The sequence below is a fragment of the Manacus vitellinus genome, unplaced genomic scaffold (genome assembly GCF_001715985.3).
Source record: "Manacus vitellinus isolate BGI_N305 unplaced genomic scaffold, ASM171598v3 scaffold_55_pilon, whole genome shotgun sequence".
Lineage (NCBI taxonomy): Eukaryota > Metazoa > Chordata > Aves > Passeriformes > Pipridae > Manacus > Manacus vitellinus.
The window spans coordinates 390,011-417,326 of record NW_021940651.1 but is presented as its reverse complement, the minus strand read 5'-3'; the positions used below and the strand labels follow the sequence as shown (position 1 = coordinate 417,326).

At 36.2% G+C, this 27,316-nt stretch overlaps 1 protein-coding gene across 17 annotated transcripts in view; it reads right to left on the bottom strand.

Moving 5' to 3' along the window:
• TNS3 (tensin 3) overlaps positions 1 to 27,316 on the bottom strand; it is a 201,379-nt gene that overhangs the window by 77,181 nt on the left and 96,882 nt on the right. For all 17 annotated transcript variants that reach the window (XR_003916164.1, XR_003916163.1, XM_029963198.1 and 14 more), the window contains 6 exons: positions 25,888 to 26,000; positions 24,132 to 24,192; positions 23,883 to 23,955; positions 19,706 to 19,835; positions 18,664 to 18,729; positions 15,876 to 15,980 (listed from right to left, as the gene is read on the bottom strand). Coding sequence is in view for 15 of the 17 variants with exons in the window: in XM_029963198.1 (XP_029819058.1) it covers positions 15,876 to 15,980; positions 18,664 to 18,729; positions 19,706 to 19,835; positions 23,883 to 23,955; positions 24,132 to 24,192; positions 25,888 to 26,000 (548 nt within the window). In the remaining 2 variants the exon portion in view is untranslated. The remainder of the gene's footprint in view (positions 1 to 15,875; positions 15,981 to 18,663; positions 18,730 to 19,705; positions 19,836 to 23,882; positions 23,956 to 24,131; positions 24,193 to 25,887; positions 26,001 to 27,316) is intronic.

Genomic DNA, 27,316 nt, shown 5'->3' with positions numbered 1-27,316 from the left:
AACCCTGCTGCTTCTTGCTATCTCAAGACATGCATCCTGTATTTTTATTCTGATCTACTGATTTTCTTTCATGCTGCAGCCTGGTCAATAACCAACAAAAAATGAATATAAAACATGCAGCAGAAAGTCAAGAGAATCAAAGTTAAAGATTCAAATCTCAGCCTCAGAATTGTCTCCTACATACATGTTTTATCACACATGTAATATTTTAGATATTATGCTTTATTGCAAATAGAAATCACATAAAATATATACTCAACAATAACAGACTTTTTCATGCTGCGATTTCTCATAAACTGTGACTTCTAGGACAATGAAGCACACTTGGCACTTCATGTGGAAGTACTGAGTAACTATTAGGTGATGCTTTTCTGTTTGCTTAGTTTTGAGTTTAAAAACTAGAAAAGAAACCAATAAAAAACCTGCTTTGTTTGGAGTAATTGAATATCCTGACACAACATAGACTTGAAGAGGTTACAATTCTGAACTGGAACACAGTTAAGTAAATACTGAACTTGTATACTTGAACTATTACAAAGTCTTCCTGTCTGACTTTTCTCCTACGCACAGTGCTGTAAACCCTTCAGACATGCTAAGTCAGTCTCAAATACTTCACACCAGATCAAACATTCTAGCATGCACATTTAGTTCTCCTTGCAGAAATGTTAAGTACAAAAAACCTGTCAAATTCTTAAGTACGACTATGGAAGCAATGGAAAACCTTTGTGTATGTCCCTCTGTTAGCCTTCCCTGTACCATCACACAGTACCATCCAAGCATAGTAACAGCAGTACAAATAAGACGGACAGACGCCTGTGGACTACTGACCTGAGTGTCTTCCACATGTGCACTCTGTAAGATTCAGAGAAAACCCTGTCCAGTACTTCAACCCCTTCCAGTACTTCAACCCTAATACAAAATTATCAAATTTATTCTGCATGTTGCCTGGAACGCTAAGCAACCACAAACTATTTGGGGGTCTTCCGACTGCGAACTGTACAGCTTCCATTCTGAAGAAGAGATGCGAGTTCATCTTATTAAAAACTCATTTAGGAAAAAAAAAAAAAAGAGCAAAAACCACAAACAGAAAATGGAATACAAAGAAACCTACAGCCACATAATTGAATTATAAATATCAAGAATTATTCATCCCCCCTCTTAATGTTTCCACTTAAAACAAAGAAAGCTTTTTTTAGAAAGCTGGGTTTTTTTCTCTTAAATCTGTATAGTAATGTTACACACAAACTGGAAAATGTACAAAAATAATTCTCAATTTATTTTTAATGGTGTTAAGAATTAGCCCCATTGTGTATAAATATGAACACAGCTTTTAGAGGATAGGGGCTTAGTTGCTTATGATCATTGTTTGCTGTTTACCTATGAAGTATGCAAACTAAAGCAGGTGCTTCTTTCCATTAGATTTCAGATTGGATACAACAACTTTACAATATTCAGGACTTTGTTGGGATTTTGCTTTTTTCAAATTCTGACTATTTTGCATTTTTTAGAGACTGTTCTTCTTCATACTGCATTTATGTGTTAGTACAAAGCTTAGCCTTAAACTACTTCAAGTATTCTGAGATATCTTTGAAGTAAGTTTAAAAGTATCTTTTTCTGATAAATGTTGAAGTTAAATAGCTGGTTTTGAACTCTCAAATTATCCCATTTCTAAGACATTTAATTAATTACCACTCAAATCCGTGTTTTAATCTGAGCTATAGTTTGTAGTGAACACTGAGATTCTAAAAAGTTTCATGCTTGTCTGAATGGTTAGCATTACCTGTTCAGTGTCAAGGAAGGAAGTGGGAATGCTTTGGGCCAGTAAATCAGATGAAAGGAAGAAAAACTCTGCTAGAGGAATTTCCCCCTCCCCTAACCTGTCATGTAGACGAATGAAAATATCTTTTTTGCAAACAGTTTTCCAAAATTACTTAAAAGCATAGATGTCTACTATACTGAAAAATGACACTGTACCCCTTAGAAGTCTGATTGATAAAGAGATACTGGTGGGAACAAGAGTCTTTCTGGGACTTCTCATAGGGTTTGGCTCAGAACGGTCCCCCCCAAAAAACTGCTCAGAACAGAGGCAGCAAACGTAAGAGACTGAAAGGTTCATGGCCAGGAGAGAAAAGCTTACATACATGAGTCTGCATATGTTCATGAGTCTGTATATGGAAACAACTGGTCTGGAGCTTCAGCAGTAACCATGTTTTTGTTACAATATGGTAATTGTTAAAAATAAAATCTCTGAAATTGGAAATTTTTCTAAAATTACTAGAGCCACTTTATATAAGGAACTGACAACTGTGAGTTGTCTGGGCTGCCCAATTATTACATATGCAAATGAATCACACAAACCTGTCAGAACTGAACACCATGGCTGAAGGGATTATGTCAGCACAATAACATCTCTGTGAAATATTTTGTCACCATAAAAGTGGAAATTAGGTTTTGTGGCATTCAGTGTCTCACCCTACTACTTCAAGATTGCTAGTATGCAGAATACAGGATTAAAATGCCTGAACATCTGTGAACACAAGTACTATCTTACTCAGTGTCAGCCTAAAATGTTCTTAACCAAGAAAACAACCACTTATTAAGAACAACATCACAATGAAATAAACCAACATCTTATATTTTATGCATGCTGCATTGTTATCTGATAAATGTAGATTATTTAAATTGGAAGGAAATGCACATACATGAGAGGAGAACCAAGAACTCAACATGACTAAATGCACAAGCAGTTTACCAGGATTCCCAGTCCTGCATGAACCATTTAAAGTGAACATTCAGCTATATAAAAAAGAAATTTAAGCTGCATAAGAAAAATGTAATTGGTAAAGTGTGGGAACCAGATGTCTTACTTAAGTATCCATATCTGACATTCTGGTCCACTGCCAAGTTTCAGAAATCCCTAAGGCAATTTCTTAAAGCAGTGGCTTCCCAAACAGAGGTCTCACTCGTCACAAGTACGATGGTGAGCCTGGCAGACACTACTTTTGATATTTATGCTAGAGCTCAAGGAGTCCTATTATGTTATACGTCTACAAGTGAAGTGAGAAACAGAAAAGTTTGGGACCTGCTGAATTTTGGCTCTGAATTTAAATACCAATGCAATACTGTTAGATGTCACAAGGAAATACCTGTGATTGTAGATCAAAACAATTTACTTGTAACTAGATATTTTGCTCTACTAGACAACTGCCTTTTTAGGAACAAAAAAATTATCACTCTGCATTATAAACAGATGAGAAAGAATGAGATTTGCAGCTTGTCCTAGTTAGGACAGCTGAGACCAGTTCATCATGGTATGGGTGTAACCCAAAACTGTGTCTTCTATAGCCTTCCATGCCATTTCCCAGAAATTGTTAGCAGTAGAGGCCTGCGAGATAGGAAGATGTTCCTGTCCTCATACCCTTTTATGGAATTCCCCGCTCTGAGGGAAGGACTGAGCATTCCTGCCTGAACTGGAGAATATATAAACTTGGAGTTTTGGAACCTTTTTACCACTCGTGGGATCCAGAGGAAGACTGCGGCTCACTGCTCTCAACCAGACTGCAGCTCACCACTCTCAGCCAGACTGAAACCACCACCCTCAACGGGACTGCAGTCACCACTTTTGACCAGACTGCAACAGCACTTTCACCAGAGGTTTTCCCCTCACTTTTTCCTTTGGACTCAGGGGGCCCAAAGAACACCACTCTGTTCATGCCCCAAGGTGCTGGGTTATATATTTGGGTTTTGTGGGTTAAAACCAATTGTTTGTCTGTATAACTGTACTTATTGTATTATTTTATTAAATTGTTATTCTGACTTATAATCTCTCTTTTGAGTTGAGTTCATTTTCCCTGCTGGTCTACCTTTAAACCAGCACAGCTAAACAAAAATCCAGCTGTTCTGATGAGTCTCTCAGCAGGGCTGTTCTCCATCTCTTCATCCCCCCCAGCCTGTATTGATATCAGGGGATGTCCCAAACCAGATCCAGCATCTTGCAGTTGGTCTTATTAAATTTAAACTATACAAACTATATATGTATATACATATATCTATATATAAATCATATATATAAAAATTATATAGTTTATTTTTGCATAAAACTAGGACAAATGAACTATTCAAATACTAGAAACCTCCAAAATACAAGGTTTTGAAGTTGTTCTTATGTAACACCTTCTTTTCATATACTACCTTTTTCTTAATCATAATTTTAGAATATGACTTCACTAGGACTTTTGGACCTCACTTTACCCTGGTCTTCATCCATATTTTTCAAAAAGAAGTGAGAACCAACTTAATTGCAAAAGTTAATCTACGCATATATGTAGGAAAAATTTTTGAACAAAGAAAATGAGAAAATGTAATGGCAGTGCAACATTTTATTCTATTCACCTTGCTAAGTGATGGTACCACAGAGCATTCAATACCTCATCTCCATGCACAACTCAATCCCTGCTCTCATTTTTTTTCCAAGGAAGCAACACTCTGTAAAATACAAGAGTAACACAGCTGTCAAAAACCAAGGAAAGTTCACAATGGAGACCTAAGAAATGCTGGAATTTAGTTAACCAAACCATAGGGACCCACTTTCTTTCAACCTAACTGCTTTTCCCAGGAGCTGTTCGAACTCTCTGAACTGCCCAGGCTCAAGCCCCATTACACTCCCACACCAAGACTGAATTACACACACACCCTGCCCCCAACATCAGGGACTCCCTTACAAATGAAAACCTCAGAGCAAAAGGTATGTGTGTATTTTTATTCCTCTACCTAATACACAAAGAGCAACTTATTTAAAAATTAGGACCTGAAATACTAACACATACCAAATTTAGTGGCCCCCTTCCAAGCCTGTGTTTTCCTAGCACTTCCCTCCTTAAAATCCAAATATACAAAGGCAGGCTTGTGAAAGATTAAAAAGATTTCAGTCTTTCAGTATTTTGACTTGACCCCACAGCTACCCCCTGTCCATTCACCACTTGGGAAAACACATACCAATGAAAGCCAGTTAGGTAAACTCATATACCACAAGTTCAGCAAGAGCTGTTCTGATTCAGTCCTCCTGAACAAAAACAGGATGGCTGCAAATACACAAACCTTTGCAAACTGTACCCTTGTTCATGTTGCAGCAGGAAACATTACAGAAGATCTGGATTATTTTTTTCAACCTCATAAATAAATATTTTTACCTTCAGGCAAACTGGACAAGTCCAGAGTTGCATTCCATCAAAGTTAAATCTTTTTCTGTGTGCTTTCCTTTCCTTTCTCCCTCCCTAACAAAGACAGGCCTTCATTCCTTGTGAGCTCTTTCTGTATATTTCCTATATTTTCCATACAGAAATACGTGTGGTTTGTATTTCCAGCTCTCGAACCGCAACAAAGCTTCTTATCTCTTTACTAGGCACAATCAGGAACTTTCTGCAATAGTTAATCAGTAGCTCATTTAAATCAACTAATTTTCTCTAAGCAAAACTATGCCCAGAGGAAAGTCAAAGTTAGGGTAAAACCCCCTAGCTTTAAAAGGCCAGAAATGCCTCTACTCCCACTGTTTGAACTGCACCTGCTGTTCCTGCTCCTGGAGGTAAATGGTCTTGCTAAAGAAGCATGAGACTTGTATCAGCCAGAAAAAGCAAATGAAAATGTGAACACAAGGGGGACAATCAAGTTCAATGAAATCCGAACTACTGCAGCCAAGGAGAAATGGAAATGTGTTGGTTAAAAAGGTAATTCAGTCTACAAGCAATTTCCTTACAGTGGTTCTTTTCACAGATTGTTTCAAAATCCAAACGAAGCTATGTGAGTTTCTGGCATCTTTTTTCCTAAAACAAACAGCTGCTAGAAAAACTTGTTCTCCTGCACTGAACAATCAGCTAGTGCTCTCAAGCTCCCAGACTCCAGCAGGCTTTGCCTTCTCTGTTTTTGGGATGACTCACCTCAAACTAGGGGAGAGTGAACTCTTTAGTTCCTCCTTTAATAACAGCTGTACCTCACCACACAGCAGCTCACAAAACTTTGCCCTAAACGTTATTCCAAATGTATGTGTGCATCACCACCAGACAGCTGTGGCCCTGGACAATGCTCATTTTCTATTTCAGGGACTGCCAGCACTTGAATGACTTCTCAGTTGAACGACTTCTCAGTTGAACAATGGATAAAAGTGGCTCTTGTATCCTAAAAATAAATCTACCTGTTCATTGTTAATGTAAGAGTTAGAAGTTCAAACCTAAATGAGAAAACATACACTTTTTGGTTCAAGTGTTTCTGTTCTTGCAAATCAGTAAATGGTTTCACATGAAACAAGTCAGAACTCTGATAAAAGACATAAAGCACACAAAGTTGTGTTTTTCTCCCTGGGGCCTTTTGCTTAAATAGCACTGTCAGGTATTTGTAAGTTTCTCGTGTTCTGGACTTCTAAATAAACTTCTGAATTCTTTCCACTGCCTTGGCATTTCTGGGGATACCTGTGTATCTTACTTTATAGGTGTATTTCCCAAACATTCAAAAGGATCACATTTGTACTTTAATGGTTTTACAAGTACACTGGAGCAAGAAAATGTGCTTCACAAAGCACAAGCTTCTAGACCAGAGGCTGGCTGCTGTCCAGCCAATATGGAACAGAGGCAGAGCCAGTCAGCACAGACTCACCCTTAGAATACTACTTTAATATAACATCCCACTTTTGCCCACCTGGGATCAAAAGAAAATAATACCTGTGCCATGACCCAGAGTACAAAGAACAGACTGCTACATTTACTACTGCAACCCAATATACAGAAGCTATTTTGTCATTTTGATTCTACTTCTACAAACTTTTCTCAGTCATTTTAAGCAAAAACTTAACTTAAAGTACCTTGTGTTTGGATAACCAGCAAAAGAACAACAAAACATCACAGTAGAGAAACACTGCCACAAGTACAAAATACTAAGTAAAGTTTAAGGCATTTCAACGTCACTGAACTACATGAAACTACTTCCCTTCATTCATATCAAAACTAAAGCCCATCTTCAGGAACACTTCATTAATTTGCAAGTGTATACTCCAAATGTTGAGGTTTACAATTCATGATTATTCTTCCTTACAGCTGGAACAGCACACACACGGTGAATTGGGCATTTCTCTTACTATACTGCTAGGCTTTCAGCAAGAATTTGTTATGCTCATTAAGTGTAAAATAGTGGAAAAACACTGGTTGCTGAAAACTGTACAGGACTACAGTATAAAACAAAAAGGCTTAAAGGGGCCATCAAAAAGGTCAACATAGTTAATTTCCTCTTTCTGTTAAGTATGGAATGTGTAATTTCACAATATTGCCATTATTAATAAAATTGCTCCACCACGCTATGGCACCTTCAATAAATTGATCTTTAGGTGTTTCTAAACAGGTCCACATATCGAAAAGGGAAGTAAAGGCACAGATACATTTAGCAGAACTTTTTGATTTCCTAATTTGCTTGTTGAACTTAAAAAGTTTTGCACTGGAACTCAAGAGACTCGTGAGTTATTTTCAAGTATTACAGCAATAGCAGAAGCAATATATAGTAAGCTTATATGATGATAATTATAGTATTTACTTTTCTCAAAAAAAAGTACTTGAAGATGATCTACACATGTTCAATACAAGCATATACTAACACAATAAGTTATGTGTATTTAGTGGAAAATTTATATTGTACCTAAATGACTTAGAAACAAATATTCTTCATACAAAGAATATTTTACATGTATTTACTGAAAGGGAGACATGGAATATCTTGACACCAGAAGCCTAAGATGAGCTTCAGAGGTTTAGCAAGTCTCTCAAATGGTTAACAGATTAGGAAACATTCTTCAAGGTCCAGAATAAGATAAGAGAAACAATATCTAGCCTGTACTACTTGAGAGACAGGTAGCTCTTCAAAACTGAGACACTGAAGTATAAAGTCGTGGGACTCAGAAGGACTAGTCTTTTATGATGCTCTTTTCCGAAGTCAGGAAAAAAACCACCAGCACATATATTAAGTGGTTATGCAAGTACTAATACCACCTTGAAAATACATGCAAAGGGGAAAAAAAACCTCTCTGTGGTTCACTAAAGAGAACCACTATTTGCAGAAGATGTTTGCTGCAGAAACCTTTCCATGAAAAGTTCTCAGTTCTTCAGTATCTGCTGTATATATTAAATGGCAGAAACTTAGCACATATGCTTAATTAACCTGTGTGCCATACTGAACAAAAGAGACAGTTACAGGATAATCCAAATAAATCCCAGCATGCCAAATTTGCTGGAAGAGCCCTCCTTCAAAACCAACGCGTGACATAGAACCAAGCCTACCTGATCCACCTTCATAACAAGCCACCTTCATAACAAAAAACCACATTTTGCACAAGCTGTAAGCAGAAATTCATCAGGCCTTTCTAATCAACAGAACGTGTTTGCCAATGGGCAGAAAAGGGTGAACGTCACACCACAAAATCATTAGTCTTCTTATGAAGGGAGTGGTGCAGTGGTTAGCTGAAATCCTGAAGCAGGACCAAGAGGAAAGAGTCAATGGAAAGAAATCTAGTCAAAAAAGGCAAGGTACGTGATGTTGAAAGACCAGCTAAAGGGTAGAACAATATGATTACTTCAGGATTTACCAAAAAGAAGATTGCTATTGCTTCATGGTGGCCTAAAAAACCCCAAGAAAACTCCAACCAGTTTCATGCTGTCTGTTGTTTTGTAAGTCTTCCCAGAGATTTGTCATTCAACAATTATAACTAATTCGGCATCATAACTCACAAGTGCATTCATGCACATGCAATGATTTTATGACCTCTAACATCATGTGCAAATGGCGCCATGACTGATTATGCCCTTCACATTTTCTTTGGTTACTGGACTCAACACTCATATATATATGATGCGCAAGGTAGTTCAGTGTATGCAAGCTTTGGTGCAGACACAGAGACAGGACTTAAATGCTTCTCTTTCTGGTCTTAGGAAAGTCACAGAACAAACAAGCACCAAATCCTAATTTGCATTTTGGTTTATTTCTTCCAGTTACACTTTTAATCTCCAATGCTTTATTCCCAAGCAAGTCAGGTGTTAAAATATATCCAATAAAAAAATATACCCAATACCTACACCATCATGAAAGTTATTTTTCCTTGCCTAATGAAGCTAACCAGGTGGGGTGCCCTATTGCCTTCACAAGAAAGAAGAAGAATTGTTCATGAAGTGGGTGCAGAGAAGAAAGCAACTGTGGCAGAGGTTTGCCTTTCAGAACTTTTTATTCAACCTGGTCCATTAAGCAGGTTGTAAGATTTGGCAAAGAGGCTTCTACTGTCATATCTGTACAGAGAAGGAGAGAGATATTGATTTGGACATTAGTGTTTAAATTAACAATATTAACAACCATAGATTGTAGTCGACATGACTAAGAAACAAGAACGTGTTAAAAGGTAAATGCAGGCCTGCTCATAAATGCATATAACCTGGGCAAAGATAGACTTGGTTGAAAAAGCAGCATTACATGATCCCTAAGATAACGCTAGACTGTGCTAGCATTTGTTGCCTTCCTCCTAGTTTCTACTGTCTGAATCTTCCTCTGCTGAAGAGAGAAGTCCTTTGCATACTTACAAAAATACAACAGCAAAAGATATTTGAATGTACCATTAACTACCTTAAACATCTATTAAACCACTCAAATTTCACCCTGTGGTCTTTCGGTCTAAAAGTGTAACAAAAGCTTTTGGCAAAGGGCTAGTGAATAAATCCTCGGGATAACAACAGTGCTTATTACTGACACAGGACAGAAATAAATTGGAAGACATTAAAATGCTTTTTTAAAAAAGCAAATAGTTGGCTCTGCAGTAGCTTTGAAAGGAATTGACAGGTGCAACCTGTGCTTCAAATAAACCTGTGCACTGTTAAAGACATTGATACTAGGAGGTGTGGAGGCAAGGGTACCCAAAAATGGAAGTACAGGTAGTTAGAGGCACATGGAAAAAACCAGGTGCCTAGGGTAAATGCCCATGAGATCCTGCTTCTGTTCTTGTCTTCAAACATAAGACTTTCATTATTTAGTTTAGTTATAACTATTCCTCTCTGGCTCTTGGCCAGAGGGATTGTTGGATGGATTCTGTTTTTATTTGAGAGAAGTTTAAACTCAGCAGCACTGAAAAATGGTACCTAGGAAAATCAATGTCCCAGGGCCCTAAGTAAAATGCACATAATTCCTCACTTCAGATACTGCCTTATCAGTACAGTTACATGTTTGGGTAATAGGTAAAAAATAGCTTTCAGTATAACTGGACAGGCCAAGTTCTGGAACTCAGCTTAACACTTAAGCAAATACTCCAGACTTTCAAAGAAGTATTCAGTAAAAGAGATATTCTTTTAAAAGAGCAAAAAAAGTCACTTTAAATCAGTAAATCCCCTGAAAGTCTGGCCCCTGGTTGCACTTAACGGTTGGCTCTTATCTGACCTATCCAAAATATTATAATAAATTTCTTTTTGGTAACAAAATAAAGAAAAAAAAAAAAGAAAAAAACACAACACAAACCAAGCCAACAAACAAAAAAAAAAAGAGACAAAAAAACCCCCAAACCCAAAACACACAACAAAAAAACCCACACCAAACACAACCAAAAATCCCAAATCCCCAAAACATGAAAATGAGAGTCCAGAGCAAATATAGTCCAGAGCAATCTTAGCTTATCAAGCACAATGTTGAAAACACCTGTGTGAACTTATATTTACTCCCTAACATACTGAGCTAACAAAAAATTTAAGCCACAGTTCTTTTACAATTAATGCTGTATTAATGGAAGAAAAGAAAGAGAATTGACTATTGCTGCACACTTAGAAATGAAACCTTGTGTTTGCATTCAATAGCGTTAACATACATAAGAAAACATACCATTTTATATTATTTTTTCTTCAGCTCATTGTCACCTTCATGATTAAGTGGACTAACCAGTTTTACATTATATATGTTTTTAAAAAAGGAACATACAGAGCTTCAAGAAACAAAAGACTTAAGTTTCCTCAGAGAAAAATCAATTAAAGACAGACACTCCAAGGCATTTCAGATACTGTTTCAGGCTGGCAGCATTTTACAGTGTAAGTGTTTCTGTCTTCTATAGGGGTGTCTATTTTCTCTGACAGACAGAGGGAAATTGCTGGAGGCCACTTTTTCATCCTTACCTTCTATCAAATCTCTTTGTCTCAAAGAATATTGCAGCCAACTGGTGACTACAAGCTGGAATTACCATTTATTCAGCACCAATTTATCCTTCAGCTTCACTCATCAGAAATGGCATAAAAGCTGCTGTTTTCTTAGGTAGTCATCTGCATTCCTGTTAAGGTACCAAAGCCAAGCAGTTTTGCCTCAGCCCTTGAGTTTTGCAATACTGAAGGGGCCCTCTGGGAAAAACAAGAGTTTAACTACACGTGAAGGCACCTCCCCACTGAATAGCTATTTACTTTGGCTGAAGAGGAGAAGAAAATTTCAATAAAAGTCAAACATCCCATCTCATCACATGACATGGTTGCATACCAGAATGTTAGCTATTGCCTACACGGAGACACTTCTCAGATACTATTCTTTATGAAAAGAAAAAGAGCAGGAACAAACCAGTTTATAAATCATTGATAATTTTTTACTGATTGTTGCTGATTACAGTTACAGAAGGTTAGAGAATTTGTAAAGCAACATTCTTGAGATACAGGAATTTGGATTCACTCAGCCTACCCTATTTGGCTTAAATTATAAACATCTTTTTGTTGCCAAAGCTGTTTCTTTTCTAATTATCAAACACTATTAAGCAAGCAAACATAGTTTGCTAGGAAACAAATAGCAAGGTTTTGTTGAGAAAGATACTTAAGTATCTTAAGTTCCTGCCTTATAAATTACTTAAAAGTAATTCTCTTGTCATTTTAAGCAATTTCTAACAGTGCACATGTGCTTTTCTTTCCACAGATTGTAGAGCTGGAAGACAAAAGAGCGCAGAGGGACTTAGTGGTTGTTAAAATAAGCAATATGTCTTAAAACGGAACACTGAACAAGAACCAGGTGCATTTCTGCTGCCAGTCCGCTGAATTCAAACACTATTTTGGCTAACCAGTAAACTTTGGGCTAACCAGTTTTATTTAAAAACAAATAAATCCCGTATCTCAACCAACTGAATGTTGCAAACACAAATGGCATGTTCTCTCTAGAATAATTTTAGCATGTTATCATGATTACTATTACATAATCAAATCATTTAAATTAATTTCTGCTCTTTGGCAATACGTTTAATTATTATTTTAATATCTTTTTATTTTAATATTTTTTTAATCTGATTTTATTTTTAGAACACCTCAGAGCCTAGGCTTGTACCAGGATCCACCTGTGGGCTCCGCACAAACTGATGGTTTCCACCTTCCAAAAGAAGACTTGCACTTTCATCAGGAGGTAAGTGTTTAACAGTATCTCTTATGCACTATACCAATAATGCTGAAAATTATCAGTGAGAACTAAAAAGAACCCTCGACAAAAGAGAAAAACCTTTATCATTTACCGCATCCCTCTGGGAAGCTTTTTTCAAAATTATTTGTCATTTGGTAATGGAGATTTTGGTATTAGAAGACACTACACATGTGTGGCTACAGGTATTATATCTTTGTGGTCAACTTGCTATTTTGTAGCAAATGAGCGACCTTTTGTAAATCCATACACATCTACTGACTGTATGGTAAGTGATGCTTTAAAGAATAAAGTAAGAGTACTCAGCAAGATCAAAAGCAGTTCCTGTTCCTTCATACCACAAAATCCTTCCTGACTTCAAAACCACAGGAAAAGCAATGGCAATTATGTTAGAGTTCTACATGGCAGTTGGAAGACCCAATTCTTGTGATTACAAATCCAACATGTGACTGCATACTTTTAAATCAGTGTCACAGTATTCTCTGTCAAGGAGGAGGAAATCTGATACAAACTGAGAATTAGAAACTTAATATAATTTTCAGTCTATTATGGAGGACCACTTCCCAAGGGATCTGAATAGAAACAGTGTTTATGAGAAGAAACACAAATAATTTAGTGCTTTCTAACTGTCAAAATTCCTTAAGAATGTTAAGAATGAAGGATAAGGAACTAAATTCAGACAGCAAACTATCCATAGCCTGGCTATATTCAACACATGTACATAACCTTATTAACAAAATGTCCAAGATCATTTAAAGGCAACTGCTTCTGTCTGTAATATTGTATCATGCCAGCAAACCAAGAGACCTTGGGAACATTTTTCTTTTATCATGTCCTTTTGTCTTTTTTTCTTTTGGTAATAAGGCCAAATAGTTGTATGATTTCAAAAGACACATACTGCTTTCTTGTTCACTTCTAAATTTTTTATTTAAACACATCAGCTTGGAAATAGCTATTCCACACACAATATACCTACAAAGTAAATTCTGTTCACTTCACAAGGCTCCTTTGTAGCCTTCCTTGTAAAGAAATTTCATAGGCCTACATTTTTTAAATTCACAAAAAGGTGTATAACTGTAATATAGGAATCATCTGTCACAGTAACATCTCATACGATTCCTACTGAAATTCCTATGGGAAAACACGTCCAAGTAAAATCATGAAGACCAGTTCCTACATAAAGCTAGGAGTTTAACTTAATGTGAAGTAGATCTGAAACAGGCATTCTGTATGAGACTTCCCTGATCCTTAAGCATACCACCACTGTTATGCACTTTCAAATGCACCACATCTTGCACCTTAATCTTTTCTGAAATACAGAAAAGATTCTCTCTCAGCCTTCAGGATTGTAACTAAAGGCTTCAGATTCAAGGGCTTTTGACTTGGATCACTTTCTGAATGTGAAGTCAGCCTCTCCTCTTAGTGGTCTCTCACCTGCAGTGAAAACTAGGACTCAATACACCTTTTTAATGTACAAGCGAGACACTGAACATCTGCACAAATCATAAAGAGAAGCCTGCCCCAGTGTTTAGAAATCTTACATAGAGGATGACTTAACTGCACTGTATTTACCTCAAGCATCAGACTAAGCTTAAATTTGTGCTAAGAACAGACCTCATCCTTAAGAGAAAAATATACTTGTCCCCTATGTGCTTTAGCCCTTCATGTTCTTTTGCCCAGCTTATGCAGAGTCAAATGGAATTGCTCTGCCTGCAATTCCATTGCTGAATATCAGAGGGTAACAGCCTGCTTCCTAAACGGTTACTTGAGAAGAGATTAACTGGATACATCTCATATTCTTATGGTATATTTTCTAGCTCAACTTGAGTGATTTCTTTGCAGATGCACAATGAACTCAGTATCTATGCTAAAACATTATATTTCTGTTCTATCTCAGGTAATTAGAAATGTATCATGCACACAAATTAGACATAAAAGCACATATGTGCTAAAGTGGCACATATGACTTCTGAACAACAGGCAAACAAGCTAATAGTACTTGTGAATGGTCTCTGATCAACTCTTCTAGAAGACATGAGCAGCATACAGTTCTGTATCTTCCAACAGAGTGCTGCCTGCACGTTTACCTCTGCTTTCACTTCTCTGTACTGATGTAGTTACCTACAATGTAATGCATGAGAATGGGAAAGTCAAATCCATCTAGCCAATCAATCTCAGCAATTAAAAAATATTTTATATCAATGCATTGCTTGGTGAAGGCTAGGTATATACAAAGGAAAGGGAAAAGGATTGCAGATGGAGGGAGGTAAAGGAATCACAAATTATATGGAAATATCCTGGGTAGAAATTAAGACATCCAGTCAAGATTCACACTCTCTGATGTTACTCCTTCTACACTATACAGTCTTATCCAACTATAAAAGCTCTGATGACTCCCTTACGGAGTGCTCTACCTGCCCCAGCACCAAATGACTCTTCTCTTTACACTCTCTATATTCCCCTAGTCTTCTGCAATTAGAGTCTGCTGTGCATTAGGAAATGCTCCTGTACGAGAGTGAGGCAGTGAAAAAAAGTCAAGCTTCAAGTATGACTCCGCCCCTAAAACTCTCACTGATATGGTCATTAGATGGTCAATGTTGAATTCAGATTATAAAAACCGACTGAAACTGAACCTAGAGATCAGCTAATTAAGTATCCTAGCTTTGTCTGTCTCTCATTTCAGAACAGGAGAGTTGTAAAAACAAGAACTTTGGCATCCATTCAGTACCTTGTCTCATGTTTTTACTTGCAACAATGTAAGGTTTGCATGTGTGCTGAGGTGTGCAGACACAGGTGTGACATTCTGAGTCCTTACATGAAAACTATATCCATTAAAAGCACAGCATTCACTCATGCAAAACATCTGAAAATCATCCACACTGGAGTCAGAATCTGAAGGCAGCTACTGGAGCTTTTCGTCTTCTACATTTGTCAGCAGATTACAGAAAAAAAAAATCTAAGAAATAAAAGGGCAATTTGGAAATAGGTAAATTTACAAGGGGCGATATGCAAATAGCCACATCCTTTGTTGTTTGTTTATCCATAACAGTCTAGTGCACCTTCTGCAATACTCCAGATAACATTGAAAACAAAAGCTAAAAACTCACCATATTATTTTGTTGTTCTTAAAATTCTGTTAAGATTCCCACTACAAGCTTTAGAACAAAAAAGAGTCTTTAGGCAAATTTACAAGTAATAAAGTAACTTTTACAATGAGTTGTTTCTCAGTCCAATTCCATGCATTGACTAGAATCTCTCTTAACTAGTACTGCTTTCTTTCCTAAATTAGAGCCACTAACGCTAAATAGGGGAGATTAGACAGCTGCTTAACGCATCAGTAAAATGGCATTAGCTTCAAGCAAATGAGATCTCCCTTCTCGTTCCAAACACTCTGCAACAGTTGCAAAAAGTTTTGCTTTGGTCTCATGTGACTAAATACTCACCTTCCCCATCAGGGCTCATATTTTCATAGGAATCCCAGCGTATTAGTGGGTCTGAGGTATTGTAATCAACTATTATTCCATGATCATTCTGATAGTGTTCACATCCTGAAAAATAAATATATGTTTGAGACCAAAAATTATCATAGTCACATTTGTAACAATATACACACACACAGATGTATGTATGTGGCCTGACATAAGTCTGCTCCCCAAATGGCAATATCATATTCTGAAATGTAAGAAGCAGTAATAAGGGAAGAAAGGTTAAATAAAACAGTTTAAAAAAAGCTTAATTTATGGTTTAAGAGAGAATTTTATCTTGAGCTTCTTGATTATGATGTAGTCTGATAATCTGGATCAACTCCTAAACACAACTAACACAGATGACCCACCCAGCCATACACAACGAAAACAAAGAGAGAAGGAAACCACAAGTATCTATAAAGAGATGGTACTAAAGGAATTATAAAATTAGACTTTTTTTTACAGGTTATTATTTTGATACCAGGTAACTTATCATTAAAGATGAATAAGGAGAGCTGAAAACTGTGACTCTGTGTCCTTTTCAGTTCCCCCAAGGTGCCAGTTCTTCAGAACCTGAGACTGGGCAGCTTGCCTTCAACGTGTTTTGCTGCTTTAAAGTGTGTTCTGCGAAACCTATCTGGAATTTTCAGCAGTAACCTATATTTTTGTGCCCTTAACAAAGCATAAAGTAATATTCAGGTTCTAAATGTGAGGAATTTAGGTGTGGTCACAATGATTCAAAAGCAAAACACAGGCATCAAGAACTCATGACCTTGAACTTGGCTTTGATACTGATGCAAATCAAACAGGCTTTCTGTCTTTTCACCTCTATCTAGATAAGGGAACAAAGAAATTCTCAGTTATCAACTCTTCGACTGTGTCTGCAGAAGCAAGTCCTACTGTAAATTGTTCTAAAGCAACAGTGTTATGCACATGCTGTGACTTTTAAAACATAGTTAAAATTAGAAGGACAAGAATGTTACGGTCCTATACTTTTACATACAAGCTGGAAAAAGCCGCCTGTAGAATGTTTCTGTGATGACATTTGCCACAAGGCAGATTGATGAAATTTATTACTAAATATTTAGGGGTCTTACATTCTTGGCAACCTCGTTCTTTCTTTAAAACTATATCACAATTAGTTATGTTCTAGAATACCATGTCCAGTTACAAGCTACAGAGTAAAAGAAATATATGAATAAAGTGAAGCAAGTTCAGGGGAGCATGACCAGGGTGGTCAGGACGGAAATACTCTCCCTGTGAGGAAAAACTGAGGGATCAGGGCTTCTTCAGTCTGAAAATGAGATGGTCTTGACAGGGACCTGACAGCAGCCCCTGAAAGGCCATAGAGGAGACAGAGCCAGATGGGAGCAAGGCAGAAAGACAATATGGAACAGGCAAAATTTGAATCTAGATAAGTTTAGAGTCAATATAAGGAAAAATAAATCCACTGTTAGGACAGTTGTACATTGGAATAGCCCACCCATTCAGGTTGTGATGTCTCCATCAATGACAACATTGAAGGTTGTCATGATTTGACTAGACAAAGCTCTGAGTAACCTGGTCCAATCTCACAAATGAACCTGCTTTCAGCAGGAGGATAGACTAGAGATACCCTGTAGTTATTCTGTAATTCTGTAATATTTCCAGATGTGGAAAAGTCATTTTGCAGAAATTGTAAATAAATATTTCGAGGTGAGCTCTTCTTCCCAACCAGTTAATCCCCAAGACACTAACTGAACACAAATATCCAATTACTTAGAACATTACTTTCCAACAACTTGAAGCCTACTAAAAAGACCACACCCTCTCATCTGCCATCTAAGGAAGGGAAACTCGAAAAAATTTTGGTCCTTTTTTAAATATGTCAGCTGGCCTCTCTTCAAGCATTTACTATCCAGAAATGTTTAGAACAAGCTAGACAAATTTATTTATAAAACTGTTTTTCTTACATAGCTTTCCAACAGGTTGAGATTTTTGTGTTCAGTTGGACAGAATCCAACTTCCTACTGGCTGCTGCCATAAGTTTCTAAATTATTAAACTAGGGTGGGGGAAAAAAAAAAAGGAAAACATGCAATTCACAGGACACTGAATGGGAATATGTATGAGACATACAGTTAAGAGTATTTGGTTTTCATTCAATCTCAGGCAGAATCCATACTTTTTGGGACACCATAAAATGACTAAGAACACATTCATTAACAGAATTAAATTGCAATATAGAGCATGATCTTAAGTTCTTACTGCAGGTCATAATTATCAAATAATCTCTGACATATTATAACAGAATTCTGGAACCATACAGAATATATCCTACAAGCCAACTTCAAAGGAGAAGCATTTCCAAGAAAACTGTAACTGTATCTCTTTATGCTAAACTGAAGACAGTCCAAACTTCAGTACTGCAAACATAATCAGTTGTGACAACATCCAAAAAGGGTTATGGGATAGGCCACTCCTGTCACTTATGCTGGGCCAAGCTACCTATACTATCCATGTTTTATACAGACACACTAATGTTTTCTATTAGTTGTCAGCAACTGTTCTGGTATAGCTTTAAAACAAAATCTGATCATTCCTAGGCTGATGTAAATGCAGAGTCTTCATTAAATTTTTCAAATTTAAACGAGTAACTATATTGCATATTTTAATGACAAAATCAAATTTCAGATTTCCTACAAGAGATTTGGAATTTTTTTTTAAGTACGTATTTCAGTATTATCTATTTTCAAACTAAGTATACTTTTAGTTCTGTATACTCACCTTGAATTTTTTCTGGAGTTCCTGAAAACACTAATTCCACTTTGCTGTAATCCGGGAAACGGTCATCTGAAAACAAAGGATAGGATTTCAGCAGGTTGTCTCCCAGGAGGGTAGTTTCAGAGCACTCAGAAATCAGGATTCTCTATAGCTATCTATACACATACCCTCATCACTCTTCCCTTCTCACTTGCAGTTTAGTGATTTGCTTTTAAAAATCACATTCTTTGTGCCATATGTTCTCCAGAAAAGACCACATAAGTGCCAGCTGGAGTTTTGTTTACTTTCAAGAACAGTCAAAAGCCGAAAAGATGTACAGTTCCTAACCCTCTCTCTAGACATACATGGCTGAGTTTTGCTTTTAAGAACACATCCACTAAAATTAAAATTGTTTCCTATATTGGCTAAACTGCAATACTTGATCACAAAACTTCTGTGTAGCCATATGTTGAATGTGGGACAATATGCTTGATTTTAGCTTGCTAGTAACATAGTGTGAGAGAGTTACAGTCCTGCATATAAACATTTTTATGTTTTATTTTTATAAAACTCTGAAGTTATAATTTTGGAAAATTTTCAAGTGTGTCTGAAAACTTTATCTCCATTTTTGGATATTCTGAAGCATATTATAAGATCTCCATACTCAAGCAAACTATGTCACAAACACAGCAACAGACTTTTTTCATCATCTTATTTCTTTCAATGGTGACTAGCAGTGTCACCATTTAAACAAAGGTGTATTGTTTTTATAAATGTAAGAGAAGGTGATAAGGACTATGTAGGAGAATCTGAGTATTTTGACAAGTTGACTCACTTGAAGAGCTTTTCTTTCTTTACCTGTGTTTTCTTGTATTTATCTGTGTTACGTGCTATAAGTTAACTATAAGTTAACTAACGCAAAGCAGTCTCCCTAAAAATAAGGAAGGGAAAAAAAACAACCAGTAATCTTTTTGAAAATGTGTGCTGAAGATGATCATCGCATGCACAGGCACACACCTGCACCCCCATCCACATACACATCCAAACAACCACAGAAGACAAGTACCTTTGTTGGCATTGTCCAAGTCTTCTTTGCCAAACACCAGGCCATGTCCTTGAATAGCTCCAGTGTGAAACTGAAGGCGAAAAATCACATCACGAGTAGCTGAACGGTATTTTTTGTGATAACACTTCATCTAGAAATAAAAAGAAACATGTCAGGAGGTATTTCTTACAAATTGGAACAAATAAGTGTGTATGCATTAGTTGCTAATTAAAGCAGCCACAATGCAATTTACTGTAGACACCTCTGATGTTGAACCGAGAAGGGTATACATTATTCAATCTTTTAAAATTACAGAGGCCCAAGGCAGGATATTTCTAGATGTATAAGAAATAATAATTGCTGTTTTCATTACTATCAGTCACTGATCAGTAGGTTATGTTTCAGAATCACAATACCTGGCAGTATAATATTGAAATGCTGACCTGTATCCAGACTTCTTCACAGTACCAAATTAATGAATTTCAGTACACCCATTTCAAAATAACTGAAGAGTATGAGGAGTTTTTCGAAGCAAGCCTGCAAGCTGATTACATCTATTTTAGGACTTTTAAAAAAATCTACTCTACTGATGACAGTATTTTGTTTTATTTTACTGCAGGAAGTTGGTAGCAGTTTTGATATCTTGCGTAGGACACAAAACTCTATAAAAATATCTAGTATGAATTTCAGCAGGTAAAAGTAAAGACAATATTCTCTAACACCATCTTCCCTAAGATTAAATCTATGGATATTTTACCAACTAATTCTCTGAGTCAACTGTAATACAAAGCCACTCAGTGTATTCTAAGAACAATACATAAAAATTTTGGTAATCATAGTCACAGGGCTGAAAATTTTATTATATTATCCTGATGATATCAGGTCTTTATGATAAAGCAGATATTAATGAAATGTATTAAAAGACAACAAAAATCACTTTTATTAAAGGTAGACTAAGAAAAGTGTCCTAGATAGAAAATACCAAACAACTAAATAGTGGTTATTCAAAATGAAGCAACAGAAGAAAGATGTAGGAGTTTAAGAGGGACACTTCTGCAAGTTGGGATTAAAACACAGTTATGAAATTCTTCTCACTACAGGATTTGAAAACTCTAACACAAGCCCTTGTTCTCTGACCTTCATATAGTAACCTCATGATGTCTTAAATTCCAGAAGTTAATCAGGATATACATGGCACATAGGACAACTACTGAAATATTTCAGCCCATGTACCAGAGATGGTTTATGGTATTCTCTACACAAATTACATATTCCTAATCCTTTGTAAGGGCTGGCAGATTCTCTGTGCAAGTAATCATTATTTTATCTGAAAGTGAGGAGGTTGTTTGTTTTTTCATTTTTTTTTTAGAGAATCCCCCTACAGCATATTGCCAATACCAGATAAAACAGTAATTGCTTCTTATTTTAGACAGTGCTTTACATGCACCAAAAGAAACTTTGTGTACACTGTGAACATTGTGATCCCTGCCTATTGAAGGAATCTATTTCCTTTTAGTCCAACACAACTCCCACTGTTACTTCACTACTTAAATTACCAAAATGTAAGGTAAAAGTAAGTTTGACTGCTTGATTCAAGAATAACTAAATGCTCATTCTCCACTACACTGAGCAACTCAATGTAAAAGCAAAACATCACAAAGAATGAAAACTGACAGTTTGCCCAGAAGTGAAAAATAGACAAAAATGGAATTAAGAGAGCTCCGATGAGAGACACGAGAACTAACCTGCTCCAAAATGTAGAATTGGTGTGGAAGTAACTGTGATAATTCCACTGATCATATGATGTGAGCAAAAAGAAGTTTGAAAAGAGTTTCTTTGAAGTTATATACATTCCTCCACAATTTAATTTTTAAATTACAACATTAACTTCTTTAGCTGTTCAAACAATCATACTATTTTTACATGTGGATCACATATGAGAGTTGTTGAAGATACAGAAAACTAAATACCTGAACAATACATTTTATACTTCAGCTTGTCAAGAGTTGGCTTCGCACAGTTGCTGAATTTACAATGTACTGTCTTTTGCATAATTGTGTTCATAAAAATGCTGAATGAGAGAAGGAGTTCCTCCTTCTTTCTAGTTTCTAATTCAAAGTAACAGCCTTGGATAATTTTAACATAGATTAATTTAAAATTAAACTTAATTAAAGATTAAAATTAACTTAGTATATCTTAAAATTAACTTACTTGTTTATGAAAATATGTCCTCTCTTACAATCAGTAATATTATAGATCCATATGCACATACTGAAAATATCTTTTAGTGATCAGAACATATTGTAAGCTTTCAATGAAGTCTAAGTGTAACTTTGAATTCTGACTCCACTACCTTCTGATGCCATAATCCAGAATTTATGCAAGCCACTATAATATGCTGGAAAATACCTATATGCATTTACAGATGTCAGTGGAGCTTTTCAACAGCTGTGCTGTTTCACCAAATGCTGTTCACATTGTATTAAATTCTCTAAAGCAAGGACATTTTTTTTCCTTTTTTCTTTTTTTTAAACCATGCACTTCAAGTAGTTAAACCTTTTGGAACTGGAGGTGGAGCATCCTAGAGATTATTATTTTTGTCTGATACCACTAATGCTTTTGTTTAGACATAATAAAAAAATATTCAAAACTTAAGTGAAGCCTTTGTTTAGGAAATATTACTATACTGAACAAGACAGTTACTTCCTCAGAATTAGCTCAAATAATAGCATGTGATAAATGAAGATGATCTCTTTTAAAATTACGCAAGCATTACTGAAAAGCTGTGTACCCTTTTTTCATTCTAAGAAACTCATTTGAGAGATACTGAATGGATCTCAGACTGATTTTTGTTGTTATATATTCCACTTCCTTAGGCGCCAACAGTCCACCAATACGTTTGAATTTGAAACTGTCCAAAACCTCCACAGTAAGCCAATTTATAAAAGTATATTTAAAAATTGTTTCTCCATTTTTCAGTGAAAGAAAGAAAGAACACTATTTCAAACTGAATGGGGGAGGGAAGATGAAAATAAGAATCTGATACTAAGGACCCTGTGGTGGTTTAGGAATGGTACTCTCCACTTCAGTGCTCCCACTGAAACACTGCAAACCACACATGGCTCGATCCCTCCCCCTCCCCCTGGGGCAGACTGGAGAGAAGAATTGGAGGTACAAAAAACAAAGATCACAGGTTGAGATAAAAACAATTTACTGGAAACAGCAATGGGATAGTAAAACAAACAGTATCAGCAACAATACTAATGACAAGAAAAAAAACCCAAATGATTCACAGGATTGCTCACCCACCCACCCTCTGCCACAGTACCCAACACAGAAGGGAGCCCTTCCCCCCTCCCCAAAAAATGAGGTGAGGTGGTATAGAACAACCTCCGGGTCCTAGCCATGCCCCTCCAGGCTATTGCAAAAATTAACCATGTCCTGGCTGGAACCAGGACAGACCCACTTATATTTAGGTCCAACATTTCTCAAAAGTAGTCAATAACATAAAAAAGCATTGTGAAACCTACTAGCAATAGACCAGGAACACTCTCTGACAATGCTTCCCCCCACCATTCAATACACATGTTTTAGTTTAACAACTTGAAAGGCACAGCAGCTATTTTTCTTTGCTTTCTCTGGACTTAACTGTATATGACAATCAAAAAGAAAGCAGAGAGATTTAAAATTATAGTGCTGCAATGCACTATATTAGGACATATAAATTGCCTTCTAAATACTGCATGTGCTTGTAGAATCAGAAGGCTTTTGTTGGGTATCACACCTTTGTGAGTTCCAAAACAATTTAAAATTACTTTGGTATTTTCTTTACAACATACAGTTTTACAATCTTGCACACTGTCTGCCAAATTATAGGACAAACAAATTTTAATGCCAAGCTACAAATACTCCCCAAAGTAATCTTTAAGAAGAAAATAACAATACAGGCCTTACTGGACTTGGTGATGCTATGAAATGGGAATGCTGAAAGCAGTCGTTTCGGCTCCTAAAAAACCTAGTTTTGAGTTTTAGAAGAATTTTGATTCCCATGAAACTCAAAGATGATGACTGACTTAACTTAATAATGTATTTTGTAGTATCTCCAAGCATTTCCTCAAATAATTTTTTTACAAGAACACAAAACAGGTCAGAGACTGGAAACTAAATGACACATTTTCATTCCATACAATTAGCTTACCATAATATCTCCCTTCAAAAGCTGGGCAGGGTCTATAGCAATGCAGATTCGGTTTTGATTTTCTGACCCTATACTACTCAACAGGAGAGAAAAGAAGAATAAAATACATGGTTTAAAGAGACAAAAACAAAAACAAAAAAACCAAACAACAACAACAAAAAACCAACAACAACAAAAAAAGACTGTAATTCTGCAATTATGAAAATTAAAACCTAAATTCAAATGTAATGGGAAATGTTTTAAACTTACTATATTCCAGATGTATAAACTGGTTGCATAGCCTGGTATAACTTCAGAAAAGGCCGACAAGCTGAAAAGAAGTCAACAGAAAGACTGTTTAGTAATATTTAGATACAGAAAAACAATTACAACTAGAAAGCTTCATGCACATCCAGACTGAGCAAAGCGGCACACAAGTGGTGCAATGTTGACTGTAAAAATATCCTTCAAAGCAAAATTTGCTTTGATAGATTCATTTGCCCCTAAAAAAGTATTTTATTTTATGACAAATATACTTTTTCCTGATCTCCAGACTAGTTCTGAATTGGATATTAGGATTTTAAAGGATTCTGGTAAGGAGAGAAACAAATTCTGCAAGAAAATAAAATTATTAAGGAAGTAAGACAAATTCTGCAAGAAAATAAAATTATTAAGGAAGTAAGACAATGGCCAAAACAAAACCAGCCACCTCCCCAAAAAATAAAAAGCATTTTCAAAATTAAACAAAATATTTGATCTACAGTTTCGTTTCAAAACTAATAAGGCCCTTAAATTTCTTACTTGAACAAACAATACCCTGACTTTATTGAAACAGTTATTTTAGAAATAAAACCAGACTGAACAACATTGACAATGAATCATTGTAAATTCATGCTGATAATATTTTAAAAAGACCAGTGCTATTTAACTCTCAGATAATAAAAATACAGATTCATAGAACTGTTATAGAATCATAAATCGTTAGGGTTGGAAAAAACCTTTAAGGTCATCAAGTCCAACTACTAGAATTGGATTCTTTTACTGTGCTCTAGCACTGTATCTTATCATTTTAATTTTAAAGCCACTTAGTATAGCAAGCCACCTTAGAAGTACTGGTGAGGCCACACCTCAAGTATTACGTCCAGTTCTGGGCCCCTCACTTCAAGAAAGATACTGAGTCGCTGGAGTGTGTCCAGAAAAGGGCAATGAAGCTGGTGAAGGGTCTAGAAAGTAAGTCATATGAGGAGCGGCTGAGGGAACTGGGGGTGTTTAGCCTGGAGAAAAGAAGGGGAGACCTCACTCTCTACAACTACCTGAAAGGAGGTTGTACCGAGGTCAGCCTCTTCTCCCAGGCAACTAGTGACAGGACAAGAACACACAGCCTCAAGCTGCACCAGGGAAGGTTCAGGTTGGACATCAGGAAGAATCTCTTCATGGAAAGGGTTGTTAAGCATTGGAACAGACTGTCCAAGGAGGTAGCAGAATCACCATTTCTGGAGGTGTTCAAGAAACTGGATGTGGCACTTAGTGCCATGGTCTAGTTGACAAGGTAATGATTGGTCGAAGATTGGACTCAATGATCTTGGAGGCCTTTTCAAACCTAAATGATTCTGTGACTCTGTAATTCTGTAAGCACACCATAGCCAAACAGCTTTTCCACAGAAAATCCAATCTCAAAACAGAAAAGAAATTATATTTACAATTATTTCCTAAACAAAGAGGAAATCATTGTGAAACCTGACAAGGTTCTCAGATCTTTTGCAGTAACAGGGCTCACAACTGTTCAAAAACTAGGCAGACATGAATAGCATCAACTCTTCATTTAAGAGAGAACATGAAATTCATTTGACCTGCTCCAATTTCTACTCTTAAGATGTTTCTCTTCTGGTTTCATTATTGGAAATATTTGGATGGATATCAAGAAGATGTTAACTCTACTTTGAGATTCATGCAGGCTTTCTCCAAAGCTCCAAAATTAAACAAGACTTTAATCCTATACCTGAATAGGAAAAGTTAGGTAATTTACCTCCCCCAGCATCTAAGGTTGGGATGCCATGAAGAATAACATAGTGCAGGAAAAGAGGGGTTGCATTCATTTTCACAGATCCAGATAGAAGGCCACTTAAGAATTGCACGTATCTAAAAATACAAAATTTATCTGAATTAAATGAAAGTAGTAATATCAGGGAAATACATTATTTACACATTGATATTTCTAGATCATGAATAATGAATAGCATTGTGACATGGCACATAACTCCAGAATAATAATCCTCACAAAACAGCATTAAAAGACTTTACCACTTTATTAAATGCATGGCTGTTGTATTTCTGTTGTTGATATCTTCATTTTAGTTATTTACATCACTACTCTAATAAGAAAACAACTAGAAGATACAGTAAAGTCAATTGTTTTGGTACACATTCCTATTTGCAAGTGCAGGTCTTAAATAGCTTTCACAGCAGTATGATATGGGTCCTACTCCATTTACAGTGAAGTTCACTTCATTAAAAAAAGAGCAAGAAGTGCCCCGTCAGGAATCTTAGCATTATCAGCAATGCAGTCCAATGACATCTTCATAATGAGAAGTTATCTCATTCAGCACAAAACAGAGGAAAATTACCATAGCAATATGAAAGTCATTTTATTTCTGCTATTTAACACCTGGTTTAGTCACAAGCTCATGAGCAAATACATGCAAGTGAATATCACTGAAGTGTACATTAAACAAATTCCTCTTATTTCCTTAAATAACCAATGGAAATCGGTCTCTGATTTTTCTACTCTATTTGAGTCACTTTTTCTTCCATGCCTATGAGATGATCATCATTTAACATTATTCTCAGGAATGTATAAAAGAAAGAAAAATCACCTCTTTTTCCCCCTTTATCCATAGATCTCATTAACTGAACTCATACTGCACAACTAAAGATATTCTGCCCAATAACAACAGCTTTACTACACCAGAATAGGGGTTGTGGTTGTTTCAAATAGATTTCATTTTATAGAGTGCTAGCGAAGCTCAATTTATTTTGAAATGTTAAGTAAAGGCAACTTTTCTTTTTGGTTTCCTCCTTCAGAAAGGTATTCTGAAAGTATTTGGTACATCAAAAGCACAAATCTACAAACTGTCACACCTAAACAAAAAAACAGTGCAGTAAAATGTTTTGTCTGAACGTTTGCTCTCTACCACTACCTGCTTTTAATTATTCCAAAAATTTGACTGAATTTTTGAAAGCCTTTCTCAAAGATCTATCCTGAAAGTTTATGAGAAATTTTTTTCATATGAAGGGTATGTATCTGCATGTCTTCTTCAGGCAAATCTTCAACTGCTTATCTGAGAGTAAGTGTCCATTTTAAGTATTGTCAGAATGGATTTAGACTAGGAGATGTGGTCTATAGTTACTTTTCTTGTCACTGTTACAGCAGTGGGGAAAAGCTGAGTGATATTTTT